At 45.8% G+C, this 26903-nt stretch overlaps 1 protein-coding gene across 1 annotated transcript in view; it reads left to right on the top strand.

The window, feature by feature from the left end:
- Positions 1–5: 5 nt before the first annotated feature.
- The window catches only part of PTPRE (protein tyrosine phosphatase, receptor type, E), a gene marked incomplete at its 5' end in the record, with an annotated part of 31316 nt that continues 4418 nt past the window's right edge, over positions 6–26903 (top strand). Inside the window, 17 exons of the mRNA XM_009075528.1 lie at positions 6–90; positions 7231–7333; positions 7584–7657; positions 9077–9213; positions 13236–13326; positions 13587–13663; positions 13776–13812; positions 14895–14992; positions 16401–16520; positions 18065–18225; positions 20560–20695; positions 21106–21255; positions 22531–22624; positions 23264–23340; positions 24588–24722; positions 25587–25712; positions 26877–26903. Coding sequence (XP_009073776.1) covers positions 6–90; positions 7231–7333; positions 7584–7657; positions 9077–9213; positions 13236–13326; positions 13587–13663; positions 13776–13812; positions 14895–14992; positions 16401–16520; positions 18065–18225; positions 20560–20695; positions 21106–21255; positions 22531–22624; positions 23264–23340; positions 24588–24722; positions 25587–25712; positions 26877–26903 — 1728 coding nt within the window. The remainder of the gene's footprint in view (positions 91–7230; positions 7334–7583; positions 7658–9076; positions 9214–13235; positions 13327–13586; positions 13664–13775; positions 13813–14894; positions 14993–16400; positions 16521–18064; positions 18226–20559; positions 20696–21105; positions 21256–22530; positions 22625–23263; positions 23341–24587; positions 24723–25586; positions 25713–26876) is intronic.

Here is a 26903-nt window from a genome sequence, read left to right as displayed (position 1 = left end):
GCTCTCTCCTGCTGCTCTGTGTTAGTTGCCTGTTTGCACAAGCTCTACTACCCAATGGAACTGAGTCACCCAAACCAAACACAACAACAAGTAAGGACATCACTTCATTTGTGGGGGTAGGAGTGGGTGTGGAAGTGACTTCTAGTGAGGTTTCCCTGGTGACATAGTCCTTGATAATTTTCCAGGACATTGACCCCACTAAGGTGCTTCTAGTCATGCCAGGTGACTTCTCTTTGGGCTCCATGTGACTGGTGCTTGTTTCACTTTCTCTTCCCATGTCTGGGAAGAACATGAGAGAGCTTTGGGTGAGGTGGAGAAGCACAGGATGTCTCCTCCTGCCTGGCTACAAGCTCTCCATGCCCCAGGAGCTGTCACTGTGGATTTCCAATGTGATGGGATGTGGACACAGATAATGTGAAGTAAATTATCAGCTAGACAACAGGATGAACATGTTTAAACACCATGAGGAGCTGTGATCTATATGAGTTCTGTGTTTCCTAATGGTATAAGCTGCCTAAGGCAAGGCTTGAGGAGGTGGATCAAGTGCAGGTGTCCTGAGTAAGATTGTCAGGGCAAATATAGGGGTTTCTCAAGTCCTGAGACCAATCTGCTGCACCACAGCATCTTTTATTCATCCTCATTTCTGTTTGCAGAACTTCTTCCTTTTGCTTCAAGCCCTGCTACAACCATGGCCTAACACATCCTGGTCCTGGAGTTAACCATGGCCTAAAACATGTGGTCCTGGAGTTCATGTCAAATAAAGCTTTGTTGAGGAAGTGTTCTAGGCCAGGTTGGATGGGGCTTGGAGGAACATGGGCTGGTGAAAAGTGTCCCTGCCCATGGCAGGGGGTGGGATTTGATCATCTTAAAGGTCCTTCCAACTCAAACCATACTATGGCTCTATCAAGATATGATTCAGCTCTTCAGTTCTGTGATGGGATGATATGTTTTACTTGCACTTCTTACTTGCACTCCTTACCCTTCATAATCCTGCCTAGCTGCCTTCCAAATCCCAGTGCTGGTGAGTGGTTCTCTGTTCAGGCAGTGGCAGTGTGTGACACCAGGCTCACGTGAGGGAGAGATTGCTGAAGGGTGAGCTGCTCCATGGGCTTGGCTGAAGAGAAATAAAGCTGCTGATACTCCATATAAACAGTGTGGTGGAATCCTGATAAGTTTTCAGGTGACTGTTGTTGACACCCAGTGTTTTATGGGAGGCTGTTGTGGTTTATTTGCTTTTTAATCTGCCTGTGAACTTTATACTCATACAGAAGGAGAACTAACAAGGACCAAAAGCCAGACATGGCTGATGGCCCTTGGGTTGCTTTGGTCCTTGGTTGTAGGAATTTAAATGGAAAGAGATGAGATTTAGATTAGGTATTGGGAAGGAATTGTTCCCTGTGAGGTGCTGAGGCACTGGCACAGGTTGCCCAGAGAAGCTGTGGCTGCTCCATCCCTGGGAGTGTTCAGGCCAGGTTGGATGGGGCTTGGAACAACCTGGGCTGGGGAAGGTGTCCCTGACCATGGCAGGGGGGTTGGAATGAGATGGACATTAAGGTCCTTCCAACCCAACCCAATCTCTGATTTTATGATAATTTAGGTGTTTGCCTTCACCAAAGTCTGAGGCTGGAGAGCAGTGAGGGTGCAGTGACCCCTGTGCTGCTTGAGCACTCACAGACCTCTGAAGGGGAAGTGTAGGGTTGGGGAAGCAACAGTCTCTACCATTAGTAGTAGATTCATGGATTCACAGGTTGTTAAAGGCTTTGGAATGGACCTTAGGGATCATCCAGCCCCAACCCCCTGCCCTGGGCAGGGACACTTCCTACCAGACCAGGTTGCTCAAGACTTTCTCCAATGTGAGTAACAATGTGAGTCTTGTTTTGCTTAGGACTTCCAAAATAAACAAATGATTAGTATAAATAGAGGTTTAGCTAAGTAGAAAATTGCTGATTACTGTGTCTGCTGAAGGCCTGTGATGTAGTTGTCTGTGCTGCTTCTTGTCTGGCCCTTGCAGCAGGAGGAAAATGAGTGACTAATGTTCGTGTGAATCTGTAAGAATATGGGAATTGGGAAAGGGAAGTGACTTGGTAGTTGTATCACTTCCCAGAAGGTTAATGCCAGGAGGTCAAAGGGAATTTGGCTATTGATGCTCTTCACCTTCAGAGCTGAATTAGGAATCATGTTGAATTTCAGTTTGATAATGTGGATAAGGACAATCTTATCAGCCAGATTTTAATTAAATCTTCATTTCAGTGCTATGATTTAGGAATGATGAGCATGACTAAACTGTTTTCCCTCAGTATCAAAGCCTTCACTGCTCTACAGTGAGGAAGAGTTTTCCCTGAGTGACAAGTGCACACTGACAGTACTTTGCTATATAAAAACTTCCAAGATAATAGGATTATCTAAGACATTTGATAACCAGTGAACTAATATGGTGTTTTTTCATATAAAAATCAAGGGTTTTTTTGATTGAAGTCTAAAGAAAATTCTGATTAAAAGACTTTGGAAAGAACTAAGGGATACTAAAAAAAGTCCTGCTCTCCTTTGGAATGCTAATTTGATGAGTGAGCCAAAAGGATAAGATGCTTTTGGTTCTGAAAGGAATAGTTATAGTTTCTTGCATGCCATTATTTTAGCTGACTTGATTTGTTAAAGCAGTTGCTGAATTAAGATGTAGCTTTATTCTGATTTTAAACAAGTTTCCCTAGTCTGGATGGTTCAATTTTTAGCACTGCTACCATTTTCCTTCCTCCAAGAGCACCATGAAACTGCTACCATGAAATTTCCCTCTCATCAAATGACAATATTCTGGGGTTTATTATATTACCATTTCATGGAGAAATTGCCCTGACATGTACCCACAAGATTTAACTGTATTCAATAAGTATAAACTATAGAATCCTAGAGTGGGTTTGGTTGGAAGAGACCTCAAAGATCTTCTGGTTGCAACCCCCAAGTCAGTGTTTGTTTGTCTGGATTTGCATATATAAATGTAGATTTCAAATAGATACAACTTTATGCTCTCCAATATGTGTATCAGACTTTGTACCTGATACTGTCCATAACACATTGATTCCTGGTTGCTCAGGTATTAATGAGTCCTCCAGTATTAATCATCATCAGGATTGTCTTACTCACTCTTGTATTTCTACTCGTTAAGTAGTTTAAAAGTGAAAGCAGTTGCAATTGTAAAGCTCTTTAAACCTTTCCAAATGGTTAAATACCTTTAGTATTTACTCTGTGAGTATCTCTTGGGGTTTGTGCTCATCTTTACAATTCCTTTCCACCACTGATGTGTGAGAGACATCTTGTCTGTTCTGTGTCAATCAGCAGGATAATTTCAGGTCTCTGATGAACTATTGAGGGCAAACCACACACCTTACCTTGATAGTTTGCTTTAATAGAAGGGGGAAAAAGTGTTTTAATCACACTTTTATGGGCCATTTTACCATTCAGATCCTACTTGCAAAGGAACTGATCCAGGGTTGAAGAAGATCACAGTTTGTGAGGACTGTGGAGGAAGGATCATGGGGCTGTTACTGATGGGCACACACTGCTCATAGTTCCTTTTTTTATGGGGGTTGCTTTGTTTCTGATATATCTGGAGAGTGGGAACATCCTCTCCCTGAAGGACATGGTGATCCATTTCCGGACAGAGCCATGGGCAGCAGCACCAGCAGTTCAGCTGGGAAGCAGCAGTGAGTCAGCCTTGCTGGGTGGCAGGGGAAACACAAGGGGTTGCCACCAGCCTCCTGGCACTATTCCCCCTCTCTTGTCAAGGGGAAACTCAGTGTTTCGTTATATCTCTGACAAAAATACCCTTGGGCTGATCTTTGTTGTGTGGCTGTGAACAGAAATCCCTGTGGGTTTGGGCCACAGCTCTCTGTGTGGGAGCAGTGGAAAAGTTTGCCTGGTAGAGATCTGCTTTGGAGGATCTGCCTCTCCTGCATGAATTTATTCACGTGTTTCAGTCATCGCTTTTTGAAGTAGCAATGATTAAAAAGTTATTTCAGGTCTGTCTTTGTCTCCTACTTGGTCTGTAGACAGTTGCCTTGGCCAAAGATCTTTCAGCCTTCAAGTCTACAATGGCCTGAGACCAGTCATAACTTTCTCGTACCATTTTGGGGCTGTATTTGTAAAATGATCGATTCAGATATCAAAGAAAATACAAGTAATAAATGAGGCTGTATAAACCACACTGTGCCTTACACACAGGCCCTGCAGGGCTGAAGCTGTTGGTGTGCTATGGCAAGGCTTTGAGGACAGATGTGCCTGTGTCCTAGGAAGAAGGGTTTGTTTCATGCAATCATAGACTGTTAAGGAATTGGAATGGAGCTAAGAGATGATCCAGCCCCAACCCCCTGCCATGGGCAGGGACACCTCCCACCAGAGCAGGTTGCTCAAGGCTCATCCAACCTGGCTGTGAACACTGCCAGGGTTGGGGCAGCCACAGCCTCCCTGGGCAACCTGGGCCAGTGTCTCTCCACCCTCACAGGGAGAACCTCTTCCCAATAGCTCATCTAAATTTCCCTCTTTTAAGTTATCCCCATTACTCCTTGTCCTATCCCTGCAGCTCCTAACCAAGAGTCCCTCTGCAGCTTCCCTGAAGCCCCTTCAGCTCCTGGCAAGGTGCTCTGAGGTCTCCACACAACCTTCTCTTCTCCAGGCTGAACAGCCCCAACTCCCTCAGCCTGTCCTCGTAGAGAAGGTGCTCCAGTCCTCTGATCAGCTTTGTGGCCTCCTCTGTCCTTGCACCAACAGTTCCGTGCCCTTCTGATGTTGAGGACACCAGAACTGTGTGCAGTGCTCCAGGTGAGGTCTCACCAGAGCAGAGCAGAGGGTGAGAATTCCCTCCCTCACCTGCTGCCACACTCCTTGGGATGCAGCTCATTAGGTCCCATGGACTTAGGCATGTTCCCATTCCTTAGATGGTCTCAAACCTGAGATCCTCTTCTCCAGTGAGCTCAGTGGTGGGGTTGTGGGTTTTGACCTGATTTCCTTGTGAAATGGCAGGAGGAGAGGTGAGCTGTTGGGGCAGAGAACTGCATGAGTCGTGGCAGGGATGCTCTGTCCTTAGCTGAAGAAATGGGGACACTGGTTTAGCAGGAGGTTGAGTTTGTTTTCTCCTGGTTTGGTTTGTAGCCTTCAGTGTTTGTCTGGGAGTCAGTTTTGACACCCCAAAAATGTGGTGTGAGGGACATCAACTCTGTGAGAGAAAGAGAAGGGAGATTTTTGGATTGTGAGAGGAAGAGTCTGGTGATTTTTGTATTGTGAAACGAGCTGAGGGAAACTTTTAATTCCCTTGTGACTCAAACTTGTTTTTTCCCCTGGTGTCATGGGTATTGACACAGAGCCAAGGAGGAGAACTAATATCAAACCCTTCAATCTTGGAGGATTCTGAGGCACTGAGTTTGACATGTTGAAACTCCAAAAGTGGATTAAAGTGGTTCTATGTTGTCTGTGAGTGGTAAAAATAGGTATTGTGTTGTTTGTCTCTCTCTCAGCCCTCGGTTTCCATCTGGAGTTGCTAAACACCACATAGGAATTGTTAAGCTGTTTCTGGTGATTCATCTTCATCCAGACAACTCCTTCCAATAGTGATTTCCTGAACCCCTGCCAAGCCATGGCTTCTGATGACAATTTTCTCCTGCCTGTCACTTTTATCTTTATGCATCATATAAATGTCAGGTTTCAGGCAATTTATTGCCTTCCCTCTCTTTGGATTATGATGTTGACTTAAGATACCTTCAGTCCTTGTATGTCCCGAGTTCACCTGTGCCTCTAAAGGATTTGTTTCCATGCCCTAATGGCCTCTTGGAGCCTCTACAGAGTTTCCAGCTACTCTCAAAACACAAGCCATCACACAGATGGTTTTGCAGTGATCAGTTCTGGACAGTTGGTTGACCCGTGTGACTCTTCCCTACATTATTGCTGGTGTTATGTACTCCTGAATATTTTATGGAATCATGGAATGGTTTGGGTTGGAAGGGACCTTAAAGAACATCTCATCCCACCCCCTGCCGTAGTCAGGGACATCCCCCACGGGCCCAGGTTGCTCCAAGTCCCATCCAACCTGGCCTGGAACGCTCCCAGGGATGGAGCAGCCACAGCTGCTCTGGGCAGCCTGTGCCAGAGCCACACCACCCTCACAGAGAGGAATTCCTTCCCAATATCCCATCTGTCCCTGCCCTCTGGCAGCTCTCAAAGACCACTGTAAGAATGGTAAAAAACTCACTAAAAGTGTGTAAATGTAGTTTAAAAGTATTAAAAACCCAACAAGACACCAGCAGCAACGCAGATTGCCTGGAGTTTGGCAGAACTGCTCGAGTTGCAGAGCAGGTTGGGTTTTGCTTGCTGAAGGATCAGACTGAGCTTTGCTTTCTTAAATAAAACATGTTGGGTTTTTTAATGATTTAAATGTGTTAAATATTGAATTATTCAGTGGAATTAAAAGGTTACAGAAGCATAATGAAAGTGAAAGGTGACGAGTCACATACGTAAACACAAGAGTGAGACTCAGATATATCACAGATGTATTTTTCTACTCTCCATTCTGAGTATTTGTTGAAGGTCTCATTATTCCTACTTGTCCTTGTATTTAGATGCAATGTAAGTCAATAAATCTCTGTGAAATGTGACTGATTTGTGTCTGGTTGAGAAACAGTGGATGCACATAAGGACACTGTAGTAAACCTTTTAATAGGCTGCAAATTCAACTTCATACCTTGTGCCTGCTCTGAGAACAGGGAAATTCTGTGCTTAACCTCTCATCCCAAAACTTATCCTTGATACTCTCCACAGCAGAGGGTTTGCTTGTGCTTTTGAATCACAGTCACAGAATCAATCAGGTTGGAAAAGACCTCTGAGATTATCAAGTCCAACCTATGACATAACACCACTTGCCAACTAGACCATGGCACTAAGTGCCATGTCCAGTCTGTTCTTAAACACCTCCAGGGATGGTGACTCCACCACCTCCCTGGGCAGCACATTCCAGGGTCTAATCACCCTTCCTGGGAAGAAATTCTTCCTAATATCTAGCCTAACTCTCCCCTGGCACTGCTCAAAGCTATGTCCTCTCATCCTGTCACTATCTGCCTGAGAGGAGTTTTCCAAGCCAGGAGCATGGTTGCACTCCCTGCCCCAGATTTTTGATGCTCCAAGCAGAGTTTCTGTACTGAATGAGGCAATCCTTGTGTATAATGTCCATGTTTACTGTGTTCAATCCAGACTCCACCGAGGAGAACAATGTGCAGAAGGACCTGCTCATTTCCCTGCTGATCCTGGGTGTGGTCATCATCTTCTGCTTCGTGCTGGTGGTGTACTTTGCCAGGTAGGTGTGTGTTGAAGCTGAGTGTGCAGAGCTTGCTGGGCCTCCTGATATGAGCTCAGGAGGAAGCGAGAGACGTGTGGTGAGGCAAAGCCTGCGGCGCAGAGCACAGTGCGGCCGCGGTGCCTCTCACTGAGAAGATGAACAGAAAGACTTTCTCTAGGATTACATGGTTGGTACAGGACTGGGGAGGAGGAAATGCTGATTGCCTTTCAGAGGAGTTCCTCAGGTCACCGTGGTGTTTGTGTTTCAGGTTCAGGAGACACAGGAAAGCTGTGGTGAACTCGGGCGACAAGAAGATGCCGAATGGGATCTTGGAGGAACAAGGTGTGGAGAGATTTGCTTTCAAGTTGTCTGTTTGGTTTGTGTGTGCTCATCCCCTTGTTCTCTAGTTAGGAATTGCTCACTTGTGTTTGCTTTTATTTGTTATATCAGTTGCAGGATTGTTATTAAGGAAGAGACCTTGAAGCTCATTAAAGCTGGACTAGATGACATCCAGAGGTCCCTTCTAACCCTAACTGTTCTGAGATTCATCTTTTTTCTCCCCCTGCCATGGACAGGGACACATTCCACTAGCCCAGGTTGCTCCAAGCCCCATCCAACCTGTCCTTGGACTAGGGATCCTATTAGAGTATATCTGTAACTCTATATCTAATCTTAACTTTAGGTTCTTGGTTTCAACTCATTTTCGCTCTAAGTTGTAATAGAGCAAATGTTTCTTTGTAAATGTGTTTTTGGCTCTTTCTAGATGTTTATTAGGGTGCCAACTGAGCTCCAGGTTTCTGACACTGTGATGTTTATATTCTGGCACTGATATTTAGATTTAGAGAAAGAAATATTGCGTTTTTTTTTTAAAAAGGGGGGGGGGGGGGGTAAGGTCCTTGACTCTTTGTGGAAGTACTGGCTGGTTTTTGAATGTGAGGAGAAGGAAGGAAGGGGCTGAGATAGAGCAGTTTTGACTGCCAGAGGTGCTAAAATAGAACACTCTGAAGACTTAAAATTGTTTTCCATTGGATTTGTCATTGTGCTGGGTTTGTTACCATTGGTGAGGAGTCCTGTGGGTGCCTCAGCTCGGAGCCAACAAACACTGAGGGACTGTACCAGGGATTTTAGCCATAACCAAGAGAAAAATGATGAATTTAATGATGATAAAAATTCCACCTGGGCTTTTTGTGCCCGTTGCCCTTGACTGTGTGTGAACTCTGGTGAGTGGTTGAGCAGGGTGGCAGTCAGAGGGAAATCAAACCTCTGAGGAACCCAGCAGCTTCCTGCTGGGCTGCTGCTTGTACACACGAGCAGCACCAACAGCTCCTCTTGGTGCAGTTCTTCTTGGCTGCCAGCGTAGAGTTAGTTTTTTATCCTTATTGCCCCTTCACAAGTGAAATCATCTCACAAAACCTCTTGGGTGGGAGATGCCGCAGGCTGTTCCCACAATTCCTGCCCCTGTCAGCAGAATGAACTTTCTCCTTTGCTAGGTAAAACTTGGTCACATTTTAATCTGATGTAAACATATCATTCATTTTACCAGTAGTGATTCTACTTGATTTTATTACATTCTCAAAGCAACTATTTGGCCTGTGCTTTTGGGTTTTTCTTCCCTGGAAATCAGCTCTATCACCAGCTGAAATCTCAGGGAAGGAGTTTGTTTTGGCATCTTCCAGCATGAAGATTGATTCATAGTTGGGAATATCTTGGTATGTGTTGCTCTGGACATGCCTTTAACACATACTTCCCTTGTCCTGACAGAACAGCAACGGGTCATGCTGCTCAGCAGGTCTCCCTCAGGCCCAAAGAAGTATTTCCCTATCCCAGTAGAGAATCTGGAGGAGGAGATCCGGATCCGATCAGCAGATGAAGGGAAGCTCTTCCGGGAGGAGTTCAATGTGAGTTCTCACACAGGGAGTGGACACCTGGGTGGCCAAAAATTGGGGGGAACCTCAAATATCTGCAATAATTCTTTGAGGTGTTTGGTGCATGGTGGTGATGTCTCAAGAGCCTCAGCACTCCTGAGTGTGATGGACTGTTGTATGTGCTGCTTTGTGTGTGATGACTCTTTATCTGGACAAACTCTGGATTTTAGCTGCTTGAAGTTTCTAAATTGGTGTTATATGGACAATTTGACACTTGCTACCACTTCAAGTAGGTGTTTAGTCTTACGGTCAGGCACTGGGACAGGGAATTGCCCAGGGAGGTGATGGAGTCACCACCCCTGGAAGTGTTTCAGAGGTGTCTGGATCTGACACTGGAGGATATGGTTTAGGGGTTCCAGCAGTGAGAGGTTAATGGTTAGGCTTGATGATCTTAGAGGTCTCCTCCAGCCTTGGTGATTCTATGATTTAGTGTTTGCCTGAAAGCTGGAGGAGAGGGACATGGATCTCTAGCATTGATTTTCTTGATGCTGGTGGAAGGTTTTTTGGGCAGTCAGTGTTTGACCTCTATGGGAAGTACTTAGAGGAGAAGACACAGTGTGGCCTTTAAGATTGCCCTAGGGAGATTTGACTTTTGTATTTTCAGGTCCTTTCATAGAAAAGTGGTGAGACACTGTCCCAGGTTGCCCAGGGAGGCTGTGGCTGCCCCAACCCTGGCAGTGTTCACAGCCAGGTTGGATGAGCCTTGAGCAACCTGCTCTGGTGGGAGGTGTCCCTGCCCAGGGCAGGGGGTTGGGGCTGGGTGATCTCTAAGGTCCATTCCAACCCCTTAACATTCTATGATTTATTCCATGATTCTTTTCACTTCCCTTCCAAGCAGCACAGAGCAGGAGCTTAAATGTCAGGCATGGCTGTGTGAAAGCCAAAGCACGTGTTGATTAGACAAGCTGCTCAGTTATCTTCTTAATTGGGAACATATTTATATCTGCAATTTGTTGCCTGATATATTTAAAACACACCATTTTCCCTTATCAGAGAGGGAGCACTGGGGAGATAGTTATCAAACTCCACAAAACGAATGTGACAACCAACTTGACAAGGTGTGTGCTGGGGAATTTTGACTCTCCTGATGAATTTGTTCTGTGGCTCTGAGTGAAACAAACCGTCTCATTTAATTTTAAACCCTGGTTTGCTTAGATCATTTTCTGCTCTGTTCTGTGAGTGTGTGAGATTGTCTGCACACAAAAATCCCAAGGTCTGCTCCCCATATCTGAGCAGGGATGAGAGTGGTGGTACATGAAGTCTTGATGCTTGATGTGGGTTTTTTCTTCTACTCTCAGTTGCTTAAGCTTTTGTTAGATGATTCCCTTGTGAGCACAGCGCAGGAGGAAGAGTGTGTTCAGGGCAGGAGGAAGTGTGTGTTCTTTCTTCCCAGGAAAAAAGAAGAAAGCCAATTGACAAAACCCTATTCCTTTCTGTAAAGCCTCTACCTCTGTTTATCATCCCTCATGGAAGATGAGCTGGATGTCAGAAGTCTGAACTGGATGGTTTATTGCTTTGGTTTTCAGATGAATTACTGGCAAGGTTCCTGTAAGAATTTGCTCTTGAAATGTGAACTTTGACTTGGTTAAGACATTGCTGTGGCTCATTCAGTGATAAAAAAAGGAGATGTGCTGATGCTGGGGTGGACTGAGCTCCTCAGAAGCTTCAGGAGGACTTTAGGGTTCCTATGAAGTGGGGACAGATCAGAGTGTGGTGGCAGCAGATGACCCAGTGCCACCAGGACTCATCAACTCCTCGTGACTGGCGGGTGATGGGGAGGACATGGTGAGGTGCCTCCTCCATGAATCATATCCTCTGCAGAGGGTGGGAGGAGGGAACTGGGCTGGGCCCTTGCACTGGGGTGCAGCATACTCTGGGGCATTAGGAGCTTCCTGGGGTGATGCCAAGGCCCTGCAGGAGTCAGAAAGGAGATGATTTTACCAGAGATTTTACTCTTCAGGTATTGAAGATGCAGAACTTCTATGACTGTTTAATGGGAATTTGTTGCCTGACTTTAAGTTTGAAGAATTAGTGTTTAAAGAGATTTATTCCATTCATTCATAGCATCCTAGAATGGTTTGGATTGCAAGGGACCATAAAGATCATCTCATTCCAACCCCTGCCATAGGCAGGAACAACTTCCACTACTTCTTTTTCTACAGAAATTAAGTTTCTCTGTTTTATAGGTCATAAATATATTTTAACCAGCAAAATGGGTTGATCAAAAGCCTTGGGCTTCATTCCAAGGAGGAATTCATCAGTCTGCTAAAAGCACCTTCTGTTTTCAACCCTTTCTTAATCTCTCTTCTTTCTTTTCACATTCACAAGCTGAAGTGACACAAAAAAAACCAACAAAGCCAACCCACAAGTGCACGTTGCTGTTTCCTCTGTGGTGGTGGTGAAGTCCTCCCAACACCACCCTCTTATCCTATGTCACCCTGCCGACACAAGTGCTGCTTCTCAGGGGAAATTCCAAGCCCTGCTCTGTGCCAGGCAAGGGGGATGGTGGTTATTGCTCTACCATCACTTAGCACAAGTTTCCCTTGCCCTGTGTGACTCAAACTGGGCAGTAGGAGGAAGAAGGGTGGGAGAAGGTGGTTGTGCATTTCCAACCACTTGAATTTCACCTTGGTGGCATCCAACATGCTGACACTGAGGTGTTAAGAGCTCAGTAAACGAAACTTAATGAGACTGAGGAAGTTGGGGCTGTTCAGCCTGGAGAAGAGAAGGTTGTGTGGAGACCTCAGAGCAACCTGCAGGAGCTGAAGAGGCTCCAGGGAAGCTGCAGAGGGACTCTGTGTTAGGAGCTGCAGTGACAGAACAAGGAGGAATGGGGATAAACTGCAAGAGAGAAATCTGGATTAGATCTTAGGCAAATGTTTTCCCTGTGAGGGTGATGAGACACTGTCCCAGGTTGCCCATGGAGGCTGTGGCTGCCCCAACCCTGGCAGTGTTCACAGCCAGGTTGGATGAGCCTTGAGCAACCTGTTCTGGTGGGAGGTGTCCCTGCCCGGGGCAGGGGTTGGGGCTGGATCATCTCTAAGCTCCATTCCAACCCCGTAAGATACTATGAATCTATGAAATTCAGTTGTGCTTTGGTCCATTTGCAGTGGAAGCATCTCAGCAGCTTCTGCCATAGAGGAGCTCCACTCAGTCACTTCCTTGTTTTCATATTCACCTCCTTCCTCTCCATTTCTTCCTTCCATTTGATTGATCTCCAAGGCTGTTTGGTTTTTTTAGCCTCCAGTAAATTCATCTTCAGTCTTAGCTCTTGCTGGTGACTTGCAGAGTTCAACACCATAAAAGAATTAGGACTTATTTTCTCTCTCTCCTTCCTGCCCTCACCTGTGAACCTCAGCCAGATGTTTGCTATTTCACGACCCTTAGCAGGGAGCTATTACCAGCCAGACTGTTTCTCTAATTGGCCAAGTGTAGTTGCTGTGGGAGCAGAGCTGGAGGAGCAGTGCCGTCATGCCTGGGTCACGGCGCCGTGAGTCACCACAGCAGATGGCAGCTCAGGCAGCACCTCAGAGCTTAACGCTTTGCTAAATAACTGTGATCTCTTCTGTTAAAAAAAAAAAAAAAAAGAGTCACTTCTTTCTTCCAAACTGCTGAACTTGTTTTCTGTAGTGAAATCTGCCAGGAGGAAGTTTCCTGTGAGAGAGTAATGAAGGTTCTTGGGAGCAAAATTGTTGAAATATGTTCTGTTGTGTTGGAGTCAAGGAAATATGTGGAAATGCATATTTTTCCTACTCTGTGTGCTGAGGCATTGGCCCAGGTTGCCCAGGGAGGCTGTGGCTGCCCCAACCCTGGCAGTGTTCACAGCCAGGTTGGATGAGCCTTGAGCAACCTGCTCTGGTGGGAGGTGTCCCTGCCCAGGGCAGAGGGTTGGGGCTGGATCATCTCTAAGCTCCATTCCAACTCCTTATGATTCTCTGTGCAGTCAAGACTTAGTTATTTTCTAACACATTGACTTTATACCTTTTCTCTTCCAGTCCTTAACACCTGGATATGTGCAGGGAACGTTTGAGATGGCAAATAAGGAAGAAAACAGGGAGAAAAACAGATATCCCAACATCCTTCCATGTAAGTCATCCCCTTTTCTCTGAAATAACTTAACTCTGGCACTGAGCAGGCTGGAGGTAGTGTTAGTTGGCTGAAAACAGACAAGTAATAGCAATTTCACTGGTCAGAAATGCTCTTCATGTGTTGTGTATGCCCAACCTGTCTGGTTGTGGCATATCTCTAGCACCAGTTTGGAAACTCTGTGCTTCTCAGGCCTCTTGCATGCAAGGAAATAACATGGTTCAACTTGATTAATGTGCTTGTAATGTGTTGTTGTTCAGATGATCATTCCAGAGTGATCTTGACCCAGATTGATGGTGTTCCACCTTCAGACTACATTAATGCCTCATATATAGATGTAAGTTGACATTTGCCCACACTTGGGCAAACTTGGAGAGTTAAAGAAGTATTTCTCTGCTAGCACCTGTTGGGGGTTCATCTGGTAATTGCTGTGATGTTTCTTTCCATAGGGCTATAAAGACAAGAATAAATTTATAGCAGCACAAGGTAACTTATTCTCGTTTCTCCTCTACATCTTAGGGCTGAATGGAGTTAATTTTAGATGTGTCTTAAAGGTTATTTTCAGCTGCAGCCAGTGATCAAATGTGAGGTGGTTTTAGAGGTGTCAGGTGAAGTGAAATTAGTGTGTGAGAGGTGACCAACTAGCTTTAGACCTGTGGATCTGCTCTGAGCAGAGCCTCACCTTCCCTCTCCCACCCCACTTTGCTTCTCTCCCAAACTGATGTCTCCTGGTAACACATTCTTAAGTGATCCTGCTACACAAGTTAGCACTTCCACAGGAATTGTTGTGCTATATTTAGTCACAACTGTGGGTATGTTTGTCACCACAAGCCCAGGCACAAAGCAGTAGCTTCCCCTGTCCTGCACAGCACAGTGAGCAGCTCTCGCACGAGGGTTTGTTGTGCTGACAGGTGATGTGAACCTTGGCATGGGGAAGAGCTGCAAAGAGGGAATCCCAAATGATGCTCCTGCCATAGTCTGTTTCATTAAATATTGTTTTGGAATTAATACTTAGGGCAACTTGCAGTGCCTGAAGAGGATCCGAGAGAGCTGCAAAGGGACTTTGGACAAGGAATGGAATGACAGGACAAGGGGGAATGGCTTTAAGGTGAAAGAGGAGATTTAGATGGGATACTGGGAAGGAATCCTTCCCTGTGAGGTGCTGAGACACTGGCACAGGGTGCCCAGAGAAGCTATGGCTGCTCCATCCCTGGAGTGTTCCAGGCCAGGTTGGATGGGGCTTGGAGCAGCCTGGGCTGGTGGGAGGTGTCCCTGCCCATGGCAGGGGGTGGAATGGAGTGATCTTTAAGGTTCTTCCAGCCCCTAAAATTCTGTGTCTCTATGAACAGCATTGCAAGGGAGGAGATACCTGCTGGAAGAGTAGCTTTGGCTGCATATCACTGTGTAAAAGAAAATATGGGGATTTTAAGATCTATGTGCTATATTCCAAGGCTGTGCAGGCTGTAGGGAACACAGACAGGGCTGGGTGGGTGCCCAGGGGTGTTGGTGTGTGCTTTGATCTGCTGGTCTCCATCCCTCTCCTGAGCAGAGTTGTGTTCTGTCTGCAGGGCCCAAGCAAGAAACAGTCAATGACTTCTGGAGGATGATTTGGGAGCAGAAATCAGCCATTATTGTCATGTTAACCAACCTGAAGGAAAGGAAAGAGGTAAAGAGCTTTGAGTTTGCTCTGAGGTGTCCCTATGTGCTCCAAGAGCAGCTGTGGCTACTCAGTGACTGGCCAGTCACACTTCTGACCACTTCCTCCCCCTGTACCTGTCAGCACAGCTGAGTTTCTGCTCAAAAATGTACTTGTCATTTCTGAAAGAGGAATTTATATCAGTTGTTCTCAAGGGAGAATGTTCTGACAGCTAATTGTATCAAAGGGAATTATCCAGAGGAAAACTCTTGTGTCTTTGGAAGGTCATACTCGTGGCTGGGTTTGGTTAGGAATGAGGATGAAAACTGTATTAGTTTTCCTGAGTATTAGGTTTCAAAATTCTTTCTGGCACATGCATAGGACACTTAGACCCCAAAGCTGTTTCTTTGTGGTGCTGTTGCTTCCTGTTTCCCCATTCCTCCTCTGTTATGGGATGGACACTTATTGGCTGCCTGTTCATGGTGCTGCTTCTGCTTTATTTTCCTGCTGTTTGATGAAGCTCAGACAGCAAAGGCAATCCATGAGGGCCCATTCCTAGTGTGAGAAGCCAGAGCTGCTCAGTCTGGATGTTCCTGATGATTCCAAGTGGCTGCCCAGAGAAGCTGTGGCTGTTCCATCCCTGGGTGTGTTCCAGGCCAGGTTGGATGGGGCTTGGAGCAGCCTGGGCTAGTGGGAGGTGTCTCTGCCCATGGCAGAGGTGAAACCAGATAGTCTTTACAGACCCTTCCAACCCAAACCGTTCTGTGATTCTCTAAGATGAGAACTGAGTTGCATTTCTCACTGGCTTCACCTACAGCTTGAAAATAGAGTGAAGACATCACAGACCTCACAGTTTGACACCCCTAACAAACCAACCAAACTGAAACAAAAGCTGTGTAGGTCTAGCTAGGTTCAAAAACAGCCTCAAAGCTGTTCTCACTTTCTCTGCATAAATTTGAGCACCACTAGTACCAGCAAGGTGTTAAAGCTGCAGTGTCCCACATGAGAAGCTCTGGGTACTGATATCCATATCTAGGTGTTTTTCACCTCACTTCTTTGTTTTATGAGTGGCCAACAATGAATGATGAGACCACTATGAGACAGCACTTGATGGCCTCTCTCCTGCCATGGCTGCAGGGAGAGGATTGCCTTGAGCTGAGCCAGGGCAGAGTCAGATTGGATGTGAGGAGAAATGTTTTCCCTGTGAGGGTGTTGAGGCACTGGGATATTGCCCAGGGCGGTGGTGGAGTCACCATCCCTGGGGGTGTTTAAGAGGTGTCTGGATCTGGTGCTGGAGGATCTGGGTTTGTTAGGGTTTAGGGGTCACAGCACTGACAGGTTAGTGGTTGGACTTGATGGTCTTAGAGGTCTCCTCCAACCCTGATCCTGTGAAGGCAATCTCAGTGTTATAAATCTCACTCTCTGTGTGTTTGTACAGGAAAAGTGTTACCAGTACTGGCCTGACCAAGGCTGTTGGACTTATGGCAACATCCGTGTGTCAGTGGAGGATTGCATTGTGCTGGTGGACTACACCATCCGCAAGTTCTGCGTGCAGTCGGTAAGGAACAGCCAAGCTCCTGCTGGGGCTTCCTCTGGGCTTTAGAGAAAGTTCTTACAATGTTATAACATAATCAGGGAGTTAATTAAGCAGGTTTGCAAATGAAGAAAGGTGTGGTGCATTTGGAGAGGGACTCTTGGTTAGGAACTGCAGGAGGAATGGGGAGAAATTGAAAGAGGGAAATTTAGATTAGATATTAGGAAGAAGCTTTTCCCTGTGAGGGTGGTGAGACACTGGCCCAGGTTGCCCAGGGAGGCTGTGGCTGCCCCAACCCTGGCAGTGTTCACAGCCAGGTTGGATGAGCCTTGAGCAACCTGCTCTGGTGGGAGGTGTCCCTGCCCAGGGCAGAGTGTTGGGACTGGGTGATCTCTAAGCTCCATTCCAACCCGTTAACAGTCTGTGGTTCTCTGATTGCAGCTGTATTTCTGTTGTATCCATAGTCTCTGGCAGGAGTTAAAGCTTTAGATCCCAAGAGAGGTGGGTAGGGATGGCTCTGCTCTTGTCTGCACTGTGTTGCCTCACTAGGGATTAGTTTAGGGAGAGCTGCTGTGTTTGTAGTGCAATGACTGTCCAATTCCCATTGAAGACTGGAGACCATATGGGCTGGTGAGAGGTGACAAACCATGTGTAGCTGTGTACAACTCCCTGGAGAGCTCAGAACCCCTAAAAGCCCTCTTGGGGGTGATTATGGTGTTGGATTGATGATTGGACTGGATGATCTTTGACGGTCTTTTTCAGCATTTCTGATTCTGTGAAAATACATGTGATTCATTCAGCATTAGTTACAGATTCTGAACTGTGAAGCAGCTTGATTTACTATGGAGATCAGTTGGGTGTGAGTAGTGATTGCTCAGAAAGTGCTCATTGAAACTGTGCTCAGAAAGCAGGATGGGAAGGAAGGAACAGCATCAAGATGTGTGTGCTGTGGATAACCTGAAGGGCTGGAATGGACCTATTTGCCTTCCAGGTGTTGATCTCTTCTGTGAGCATGTGTTTGTAGGGTTTGGTTGGCCATGGATGGACACAAGGCACCATCACAAATCTGTTCTCTCCAGCTTGAAAGCAATGGCCTTGACCTGGCACAAAGCTTGTGAGAGAGATGTACTTTCTCACCTTGGGGATAGGTTGTGGTTAGTGAATGCAGGTGAGGTGATGCTGACACTGCTTCTCTGGTGGCCTCTCTTAATTCTAGGTCAGATTATCAGCCTGGCAGCAGTTGGGCATTAGCTGTTCAGCCTTTTTTTTCATTTTCCCCATGTGATTTGGCCCAAGCTGCTGTTTGGCATCTCACAGGCTGAATATTTAGACTGAATTTTGTGAGTTTCATCTGTGGCTGCTGAAAAAAAAGTGTTGTAAGGGTTTTATAAGTGAAAAAGAATGGGAATTTTACCCTGTACTTGTATTTTCGATACACTAAACTTCTAATCCCCAAGTCAGGCTCTGAGTGTTGCAGGAATTAAAGTCATAAACAACCACAGCAGTTTGTTTGTAAACCTTTGCATGCAAAATGAGATGTCCAACTCTGAGTCTGCGTGTTCTTGCAGCTTCATGATGGTTGCAAAGCCCCAAGACTCGTCACACAGCTTCACTTCACTAGCTGGCCTGACTTTGGGGTGCCTTTCACACCTATTGGCATGCTGAAATTCCTCAAGAAGGTCAAAACATTGAATCCTGCCCATGCTGGCCCAATTGTGGTTCACTGCAGGTATGTATGAGCTCCTCAAGCAATAATGCTGAGCTTTTTAGAGCCCAAAAAGGTCTGTCATTGCTGTCACTTCAATACTCAAACAGAAGTGGTTGGTTGGGTTGGTGTGTTTTTTAATTCCTGACTGATATCTATTGTTGGGTATAAAGATGTTCTTTGTTAGCCAAACAGACTCATAACACGAATATATGACCTTTGCCACTAAATGCTCCTCTGGGAATTCATCCTCCACTTCTCCCACAGGAAAAGTGCAGTTTGCTATGTAGATTAGCCATGAAATGCCTGAAAAGTTGGGAATAAAGATTTCATTCAAGGCACGTAAGTGCTGCAATTTAAGGCATGTGCTGTATAGCACTACAGAACACATTGCCACACAGCCTGGGGCTCGGGCTGTGTCTCAGCCTGGGTCAGAACTAGAGGAGGAGAGAGGTGACACTTCATTTCCGTTGAGTTCAGGATGTGACACCACTGAATTGTTGGGAAAAGGAAAGGGAAGCTCATCTGTAGTGAGTAACCAGCCAGTTTTAGTGAGCTTGTAGCATAATATTACCCAACCATCATGAGCCAAACAGCTCCTTTGGAATCTTTGGAAGTTAATAAAAGACTAATTTAGCACTGGGAAGGAAAGAGGAGCAGGTAAGGGTTGGGGGGAGCAGGATTTTCTGGCAAGTCTTTGATTGTGGGAGAGAGTGAGCAGGATTTTCTGCCAATTCCTTTAGTCTAGAAGCTTTCAGAACTATATTTTAGGAGTGAGCAGAGAGGTCCACTGAGGAATAGCTGAGCAAGGGAGTAGATTAAGGATGGAGAGAAATGCATTTTAGGAGTGAGCAGAGGTCCATTAAGGAATAGCTGAGCAAAGGATGCCCCAGAGTAAGTTAAGGATGGAGATAATCAGGGAATATCCAAGGCAGATGTCAAGGTTGGTGAAATCAGCAGCTTTTGCAGGATGGAGTTCAGGATGGAGCACTATTGGAATTCAGTGCTGAGCTGAAGTAAGGGAATCTTGGGGAGCGATCAAGGATGTGTAAAAAAGGATTGTGGCTGTAAAGGGAAGGGAAGTGAGGGATGTGGGGTTCAGTGGGTCAAACCTCCCAGGACTGAGCAGTGAAGGACAAGTGTGAAGTGGTAATGGGTGACCTGTGCTCCAAGGTGACTTCCAGGTTGTGTCAGGAAGAGGAAAACCTGCCTAAACTGTGAGAGTTGAGACAGTAGGATGTGAGGGGGCTCTGTGGTGGCAGAAGTCAGATGTGAATGAAAGGAAGCGAAGGGTCAGGGAGCCTCGGGGAGGAAGCTGTGGTGGCCCCTGGTCAGTGGCCACAGAGGGGCCAAGGAGACCAGTGGGTGGGAGCACTGGAGTGCAATGTGGCTATGAGGAAAGGGGAATCTGCCAAATGAGTGATTAAACCCAAATGGATTTGGAGGCAGAAGGTTACAGTGGAATTGTTCACTGTGATGCAGTTTGGTGAAGCTCTGTGGTTCTCCATGTGGCTCATCTCCAGTGTCCCTCCAGACCTCTGGAATAAATGGCTTTGGGCTCACTGCTGTTAAAAGTGTGTGTGGATGTATGAACTAAGTTATTAAGGACACCCGAATTTTTTTCTGGCTTTATTTAAAGCCTAATGTTTCCTGGCTGAGAGCTGCTTTGAGCAGATTGGGATATGGAGAGAGTTTTCGTCCCGGTCCTGGAGGTGTTTGTGGCCGATCCAGCTCAGTAAGCTGGAAGAGCTGGGGAGAGCTGTAAATGCCTAGCACAGGATGCCATGCCCTTTTCCTCTGGAAGGAAGAGCTGAGAGCTGCTGGAGGTGAGGCTTTTCTAAGGATCGCACTCCCTCTCGTGGCTCTGAGGGATAGAGGAAGGAAAAGCATTTGGAGATGGAACTCGAGTTAAAACAGATTAAAATTTCATTTTAGACTGAATTATTATGGAATTATATAGAGAGGATATATAATAGATATTAGTATTATATGTTCAAATGAGAAACTGGGGAGTTAGATTAGATATTAGGGAAAACTTTCTCATGGAAAGGGCTGTCCATCCCTGGCACAGCTGCCCAGGGCAGTGCTGGAGTCACCAGTCCTGCAGGGTGCCATGTAGATTTGACACTTGGGGACATGGTTAGTGGTGACCTTGACAGTGCTGGGACAACAGTTAGACTTGATGATCTCAAAGGCATTTTCCAACCCTAACCATTCCATGATTCCATGGTATTTTACATTTCCCAGTGACTGTTTCAGCCCAGTCTGAGCACAAGTCCTACGTGTGTGATTGCTGTAGCAATTCTGCAGACCTGGTAATTCCATGGAGGTTTCTGTGTGTTCTGTTCCCTTGCCCAGTGCTGGGGTTGGTCGCACAGGCACCTTCATCGTCATCGATGCCATCATAGACATGATGCACGCAGAGCAGAAGGTTGATGTCTTCGACTTCGTGTCCAGGATTCGCAACCAGCGACCACAGATGGTTCAGACTGACGTGAGTGGACTTTAGTTGGCTGAAATTACAACTTTTCATGGTCTAAAAAGAATGTGCTCCCGTCTTTCCACTCTGATATGCATCCCAGTGTGGCCTATGCTGGTGCAAACCTGGATAAGACTAGGCTGGGAGAAGAAATTGCTCCCTGTGAGGTGCTGAGGCACTGACACAGGTTGCCCAGAGAAGCTGTGGCTGCTCCATCACTGGGAGTGTTCCAGGCCAGGTTGGATGAGCCTTGAGCAACCTGCTCTGGTGGGAGGTGTCCCTGCCCACGGCAGGGGGTGGAACAAGATGATCTTTAAGGTCTCTTGCAACCCAAACCATTCTATGACTCTAAATGAGACAGCTAAGTCCCAGAATTCCTAGTTTCACTTCCTCACTGTATTCCCACCTGTGTCTGTTGCTTGCAGATGCAATACTCCTTCATCTATCAAGCCTTACTTGAATACTACCTCTACGGTGACACAGAGCTCGATGTGTCTTCCTTGGAAAAACACCTACAAACATCCCACAACGCAGCACCAAACCTGGTCAAAATAGGGCTAGAAGAAGAATTTAAAGTAAGTATGGAAATCCTTTGCCATAGATTGCTAAGACTTAACCCCAAAAGCTAAAAGTGTAACTTTAAAAGGTCCAGCAAAGGGAAGAAGTTGTATTTTGGGGTTGCTCTGAATGGATCCTCTGGAGAGGGTGAATGGAGCCTTGGGAACATCCTGTTGTGTAAATGCTCATTCAGAGCTCTGTGTGTTGTCCAGGCCCTTTCCTATAGGCTTTGTGTTTGTTTGTGAAGGAAAAGTGGAGTGATTCTCTGGCTCTGCTGCTAGATGCCAGATCAGATAATGCTGGAAGAGGAAACCGGATTACGTGTGCCTAATTTGCATCTCAGTGGGGTTGTTAACTCGGTGGTGACTGACCTGGGAGAATCGCAGGGAATTTACATGTCCAGAGTGTCTGGAAAGACAATTCAAAGGAAAAAGCTCTTCTGTTTAGTGGAGAAACCCCAAACTGCAGAAAACAGCCGCAATGTGTGTGGTCATTGCTAAAAGAGATTTTAGTGTCCCGAGGAAACACAACTTTTATATGACTTCGGCTATGCTAAAATATTTATTCTCCATATAGGTCTAAAGTTTCAAATGATATCTAGATGCTAACTGAGCTCTCACCTTGCTTTAAAGGGTTAATTTAATCAGGAATTGGAAACTGGGAAAAGATAGTAAAAAGGAGGGAGAGGGACTTTAATATGGGCAGATATATCTATGGAGCCAGGCTGGGAGAACTGGGGGTGTTCAGCCTGGGGAGGAGAAGGCACTGGGGAGACTTCAGAGCCCATTCCAGTACCTAAAGGGGCTCCAAGAGAGCTGCAGAGGGACTTGGGACAAGGGATGGAGGAACAGGACACAGGGAATGGCTTCACATTGACAGAGGGCAGGGACAGATGGGATATTGGGAAGGAATTGCTCCCTGTGAGGTGCTGAGGCACTGGCACAGATTGCCCAGAGAATCTGTGGCTGCTCCATCCCTGGGAGTGTTCCAGGCCAGGTTGGATGGGGCTTGGAGCAACCTGGGCTGGTGGGAGGTGTCCCTTGCCCATGGCAGGGGGGGGGATGCGCTGATCTTTAAGGTCCTTCCAACTCAAACCATTCCATGTTTCTGTGACTATTATCCTTAATTCATTTTTATAGTCAATGAAGGGACTTTTGTGGCAAGTCACTCTCCCTTTGTGTCACTGTTCTGTACCTGACAAAAGCACTTAGGAACAGCCTGAGAGGATCTGGTGAGTGAACCTCACTTCTGTCCCAGCGAGTTCTCATCCTCCTTTGTGTGTTCCCTTGCAGAAGTTAACAAACGTTCGGATCATGAAAGAGAACATGAGAACTGGCAACCTCCCAGCAAACATGAAGAAAGCAAGAGTCATCCAGATTATCCCATGTAAGAGGCCAATACTTTGTATGCAAGGGCTGGAAATACCCAATTAGCTGAGTACACACTCTGTAGAGATCCTGCCTGGATCTGGAAACTGGAATTCTGCACATAATTACTGTATATTTCTTAATGAGGAAAAGCGCTAACTTCTCTGCCTGTAAAACTCAAGTGCTTTCAACACCTGTTGAACTGCCCAGAGTGGTGAGGTTTGGGTTTGCTTCATTTTTGGGGTGTTTCTCTCAGCCATCCCCTGAGTTTTGTTGTCCCCTCTGCAGGTTTGTCTGCCTCAAAGCTTCTGGAGAGCTTCCTGATATGAACAGCACTACCCTCTCCTTCTAAAGTGTATTACCTTTATAAACCATCAGCACATCATTTAATGAATTGGCTTTTGCTCCATCACTGTAAAATCGATGGCAGTCAGATTAAAATCTATTACAATCAGCTCTTTTTCAGGGCTGCATTAAATACTTCAGTGGTTTCACCTTTAAACCAACCTATTCTCTGTGTGATTGCTTGCATCATCCAGAGCAGCACTTTTTCTGCACCTGAAAATGAAAGTTTCAGACCCACTTGGCTCTCAGAGAAAAGATTTTGTGGTTTTGTTCTTTCAGTTGGCAAAATGTAACCAGATTTTTCTTTTTCCAGATGACTTTAACAGAGTGATCCTGTCCATGAAGAGAGGACAAGAGTACACAGACTACATCAATGCTTCCTTCATAGATGTGAGTACACAACATTTTCATCTCTTTAAAGTTCCAATCAGGGATTTTGCTGTTTAGTTATTTCAGAGGCACAATGGACTTGGCTTATGAAGAAGATTAGCTTGTTTGGTTGGGTTTGTCTTGTAGGAGTTTCCAAGTACATTTCTTATCTGGTGTTTTCAATTTCAGTTGAAATGTGGTGTGATTTAAACATTCTCCTTGTTGTTAGATTTATAACCTAAGGCTTATACTAAATTGTGACAAACAGAAAGTGAAGCAAATTAGCTACAGAGCTAAGAACTCTTCCATTAGCTGGTTTAGGTTTGCAGAGCAAATAAACAGATTTGCTTTTCTGAGAATGTAAAAAGTCAGTGTTCAGCACAGGGAAAGGTTGTCACAGTGTTTGGGAGCCAGAGATTACCTGAGCAGACCTGGGTTATGAATAACTGTATAGAATTCCAAGCTTTCTTCCCATTTTCCTGTTGGAACCTGGGCAGCACCTTCCACCGTGGCTTGGTTTGATTTAACTATGGGAATTCAACAGATCCTTAAGCATTAAAACCCCACTAGTGACAGAGGGTTGTGTGAAGATCACACCTGTGTGGAAATAGAACTGGAGCTCAAAAATGGAGGTAAAAGTTGGTTCTATGGAAAAGCCTAAGAGCTGCTGCTGTTCTAACCTCATTGTGAAATCCTTTCAGTTACCTGGTCCTGCAGAATTTCATCCCTGCAGCCATGGCTGTAAAAAGTCATAAAATACAGCTCAAAATTCTGATATTGGGGGAATATCTTAGAATCACAGAATCATTTAGGTTGGAAAAGGCTTCTAAGACCATCAATTTTTGCTCATTGCCTCTTATTTTATTGATTTCCACCACTGAGCAGAGCCTGATCCATTGTCTTGGCACCTTCTGTTCATGGACTTGAATACATTAATGTGGTCCCTCTCAGTCATCTCTTCTCAAGGCTGAACAGCCCTAACTCCCTCAGCCTTTTCTAATCACTGAGGTGCTCCAGTCCCTTCAGCATCTTTGTCATCCTCCACTGGACCTGCTCCAGGAGCTCCATGTCCCTCTGGTCCTGAGGAGCCCAGAACTGGACACAACACTCTGGACCTGGTCCAGGAGCTCCATGTCCCTCTGGTCCTCAGTATCCCAGAACTGGACACAACACTCCAGTTGTGCCTCACGAGGGCTGAGTAGAGAGGCAGATCTTCTCCCTGGTAATACTCCTGTTAATGCCCCATGTGCTGCTGCTCTCTCCCGCAGGGCTATCGGCAGAAGGATTACTTCATTGCCACGCAGGGGCCACTTCCACACACGGTGGAGGATTTCTGGAGGATGGTTTGGGAGTGGAAGTGCCACACCATCGTGATGCTCACTGAGGTTCAGGAGAGGGAGCAGGTAGGTGTCCCACAGCTGCCGCCTCCACACCACAGCAGATCCTCTTCACTCCTACAAATTACAAGTGTTAATATTCAATAAAGTCTTTGCTGCCTAAAAATTCCAGCAATAGGAGGTTTCTCTTTGCCTTTCCTAAAATGAGGAGTTGCCTCACTATTTGGTGTGGGTCAGTGCTGCTGCTTTTGCTTGAATTGTCAGAAGACCCACCAAAACGGCCAATTTTATGGTTTTTTGAAAGCTTCCAGTTCATGTTAACAGATAATTGTCATGAACAAGTGCTTTAGGATTTGGGATCAAGCTGGACAAAGCTTTTGTATAAACTTTCCTCCTGGCTGTGCCAGTCTGAGCTCCACTGGCTCATTCTGAGCCTCTCCTCATCCATCACTCAGTAATGCTGAGTGTCCTGTGTGCTGCAGATTAAAGACTGAGGGGTCAGCACTGCAACCAGAGTGTTTTAGTGCTGTCAAATGCTTTTTCCCTTGGGTTTGAGAGGCTTTTAAACAATATTTCAGGAGTTATATATATTATTCTAGTTTGTTTTAAGGCAATATTTGCCATCTGTGCCTCCTGAGCCCTTTTCATCTTTATGCTTTATATTATAGAAGTGTTTTATTATTTAGTTCTTAGCTATTCTTACTGTTAGTATTCTTAGCCATTAGTGTTTGCAATAAGAAGTGTTTACTTAGTTATTCTTGATATTAGTATTTCGTAGTTCTCAGTATTCTTAGTTGTTTGTGCTTGCAATGCAACGTGTTTAGAACACATTCCTTGTGCTGGATGTCACGTCCTGTGTCAGAGATTGATGTCAATGTAGGTAAGTGGGAAAAAGGTGGAGGAATGTTGGCAATTCCCTGGATTTTGCAGGAGAAGTGCTGCCAGTACTGGCCATCGGAGGGCTCTGTGACTCACGGAGACATCACGGTGGAAATCAAGAGTGACAGCCTGTTAGATGCCATCAGTGTCAGGGACTTCCTAGTCACATACAATCAGGTAATCTTGCAAAATTCCATGAGTATTTTTTTTTTATTCCCGTTTGAAGCCATTTACGTATATGATTATGTAGCTTAAATTCTGGACTTTTATGTAAACCTTAATTTATCCAAACCTAAACATTTGACATTAAGAGAGAGTTTATATGATCCATTTTGACTTCAAGTCCCTGAAAATTGTGGTCAGTAAAACAAGCCTTTGGAGCAAAGTGGGTTTGGGGTTGGTTTGGTTTTTTTGATTGTTTTGTTGTTGCTGTTATATTTTACCTCTTTTCCTACATATCTATAAAACAAAATGTGATCCAAGATTTTTCATAGAATCCCAGACTGGTTTGGGTTGGAAGGATCTTAAAGCTCATCTCATTCCACCCCTGCCCCAGGCAGAGACACCTCCCACTAGCCCAGGTTGCTTCAAGCCACATCCACCCTGGCCTGGAACACTCCCAGGGATGGAGCAGCCACAGCTGCTCTGGGCAACCTGTGCCTGTGTCTCACCACCCTCACAGCCAAGAATTCCTTACCAGTATCTAATTTAAGCCTGGGGGATTTAGATGGGGGATTAAAAAATAGACCTGTCAGGTCTGTATGACCAATATGGAATCATTAGGGTTGGGAAAGACCTCTAAGATCATTAAGTCCAACTATAATATATATATAATGGACAGAGTTGGAAATAGGAACCTCTACTATAGCAGTGCCACAATTATCACAGAATATCCTGAGCTGGAAGGGACCCACAAGGATCATCAGTCCAACTCTTCACCCTGCACAGACACCCCAAGAATCCACCCTGTGCCTGAGAGTGTTGTCCAAACACTCCTGGAGCTCTGTCAGCCTTGGGGCTGTGCCCACTGCCCTGGGGAGCTGCTCAGTGCCCAAACACCTCTGGGAGAAGAACCTTTGCTTAATATCCAACCTAACCATCTCCTGACACAACTGGTCCCAGAGAGCAGAGCTCAGAGCTGCCCCTGCACTGCCCGTGTGAGGAAGTTGTACGCATTGATGAGGTCTCCCCTCAGTCTCCTCCAAACTGAGCAGACCAGCTGCCCTCAGCCCATCCTCATATGGCTTCCCCTCAAGGCCCTTCACCCTTGCGATGTTTAAGGCAAGAAGTGTTTCCCACTGTGCAGCAGCAAGTGGCTCAGTGTGCTGGTCTCACCCGCAGGGGAACCAGGAGAAGCAGAGCAGGCTG

The sequence above is a fragment of the Acanthisitta chloris genome, unplaced genomic scaffold, assembly GCF_000695815.1.
Source record: "Acanthisitta chloris isolate BGI_N310 unplaced genomic scaffold, ASM69581v1 scaffold24265, whole genome shotgun sequence".
NCBI classification, from domain to species: Eukaryota; Metazoa; Chordata; class Aves; order Passeriformes; family Acanthisittidae; genus Acanthisitta; species Acanthisitta chloris.
This window is presented reverse-complemented; position numbering and strand designations above follow the sequence as displayed.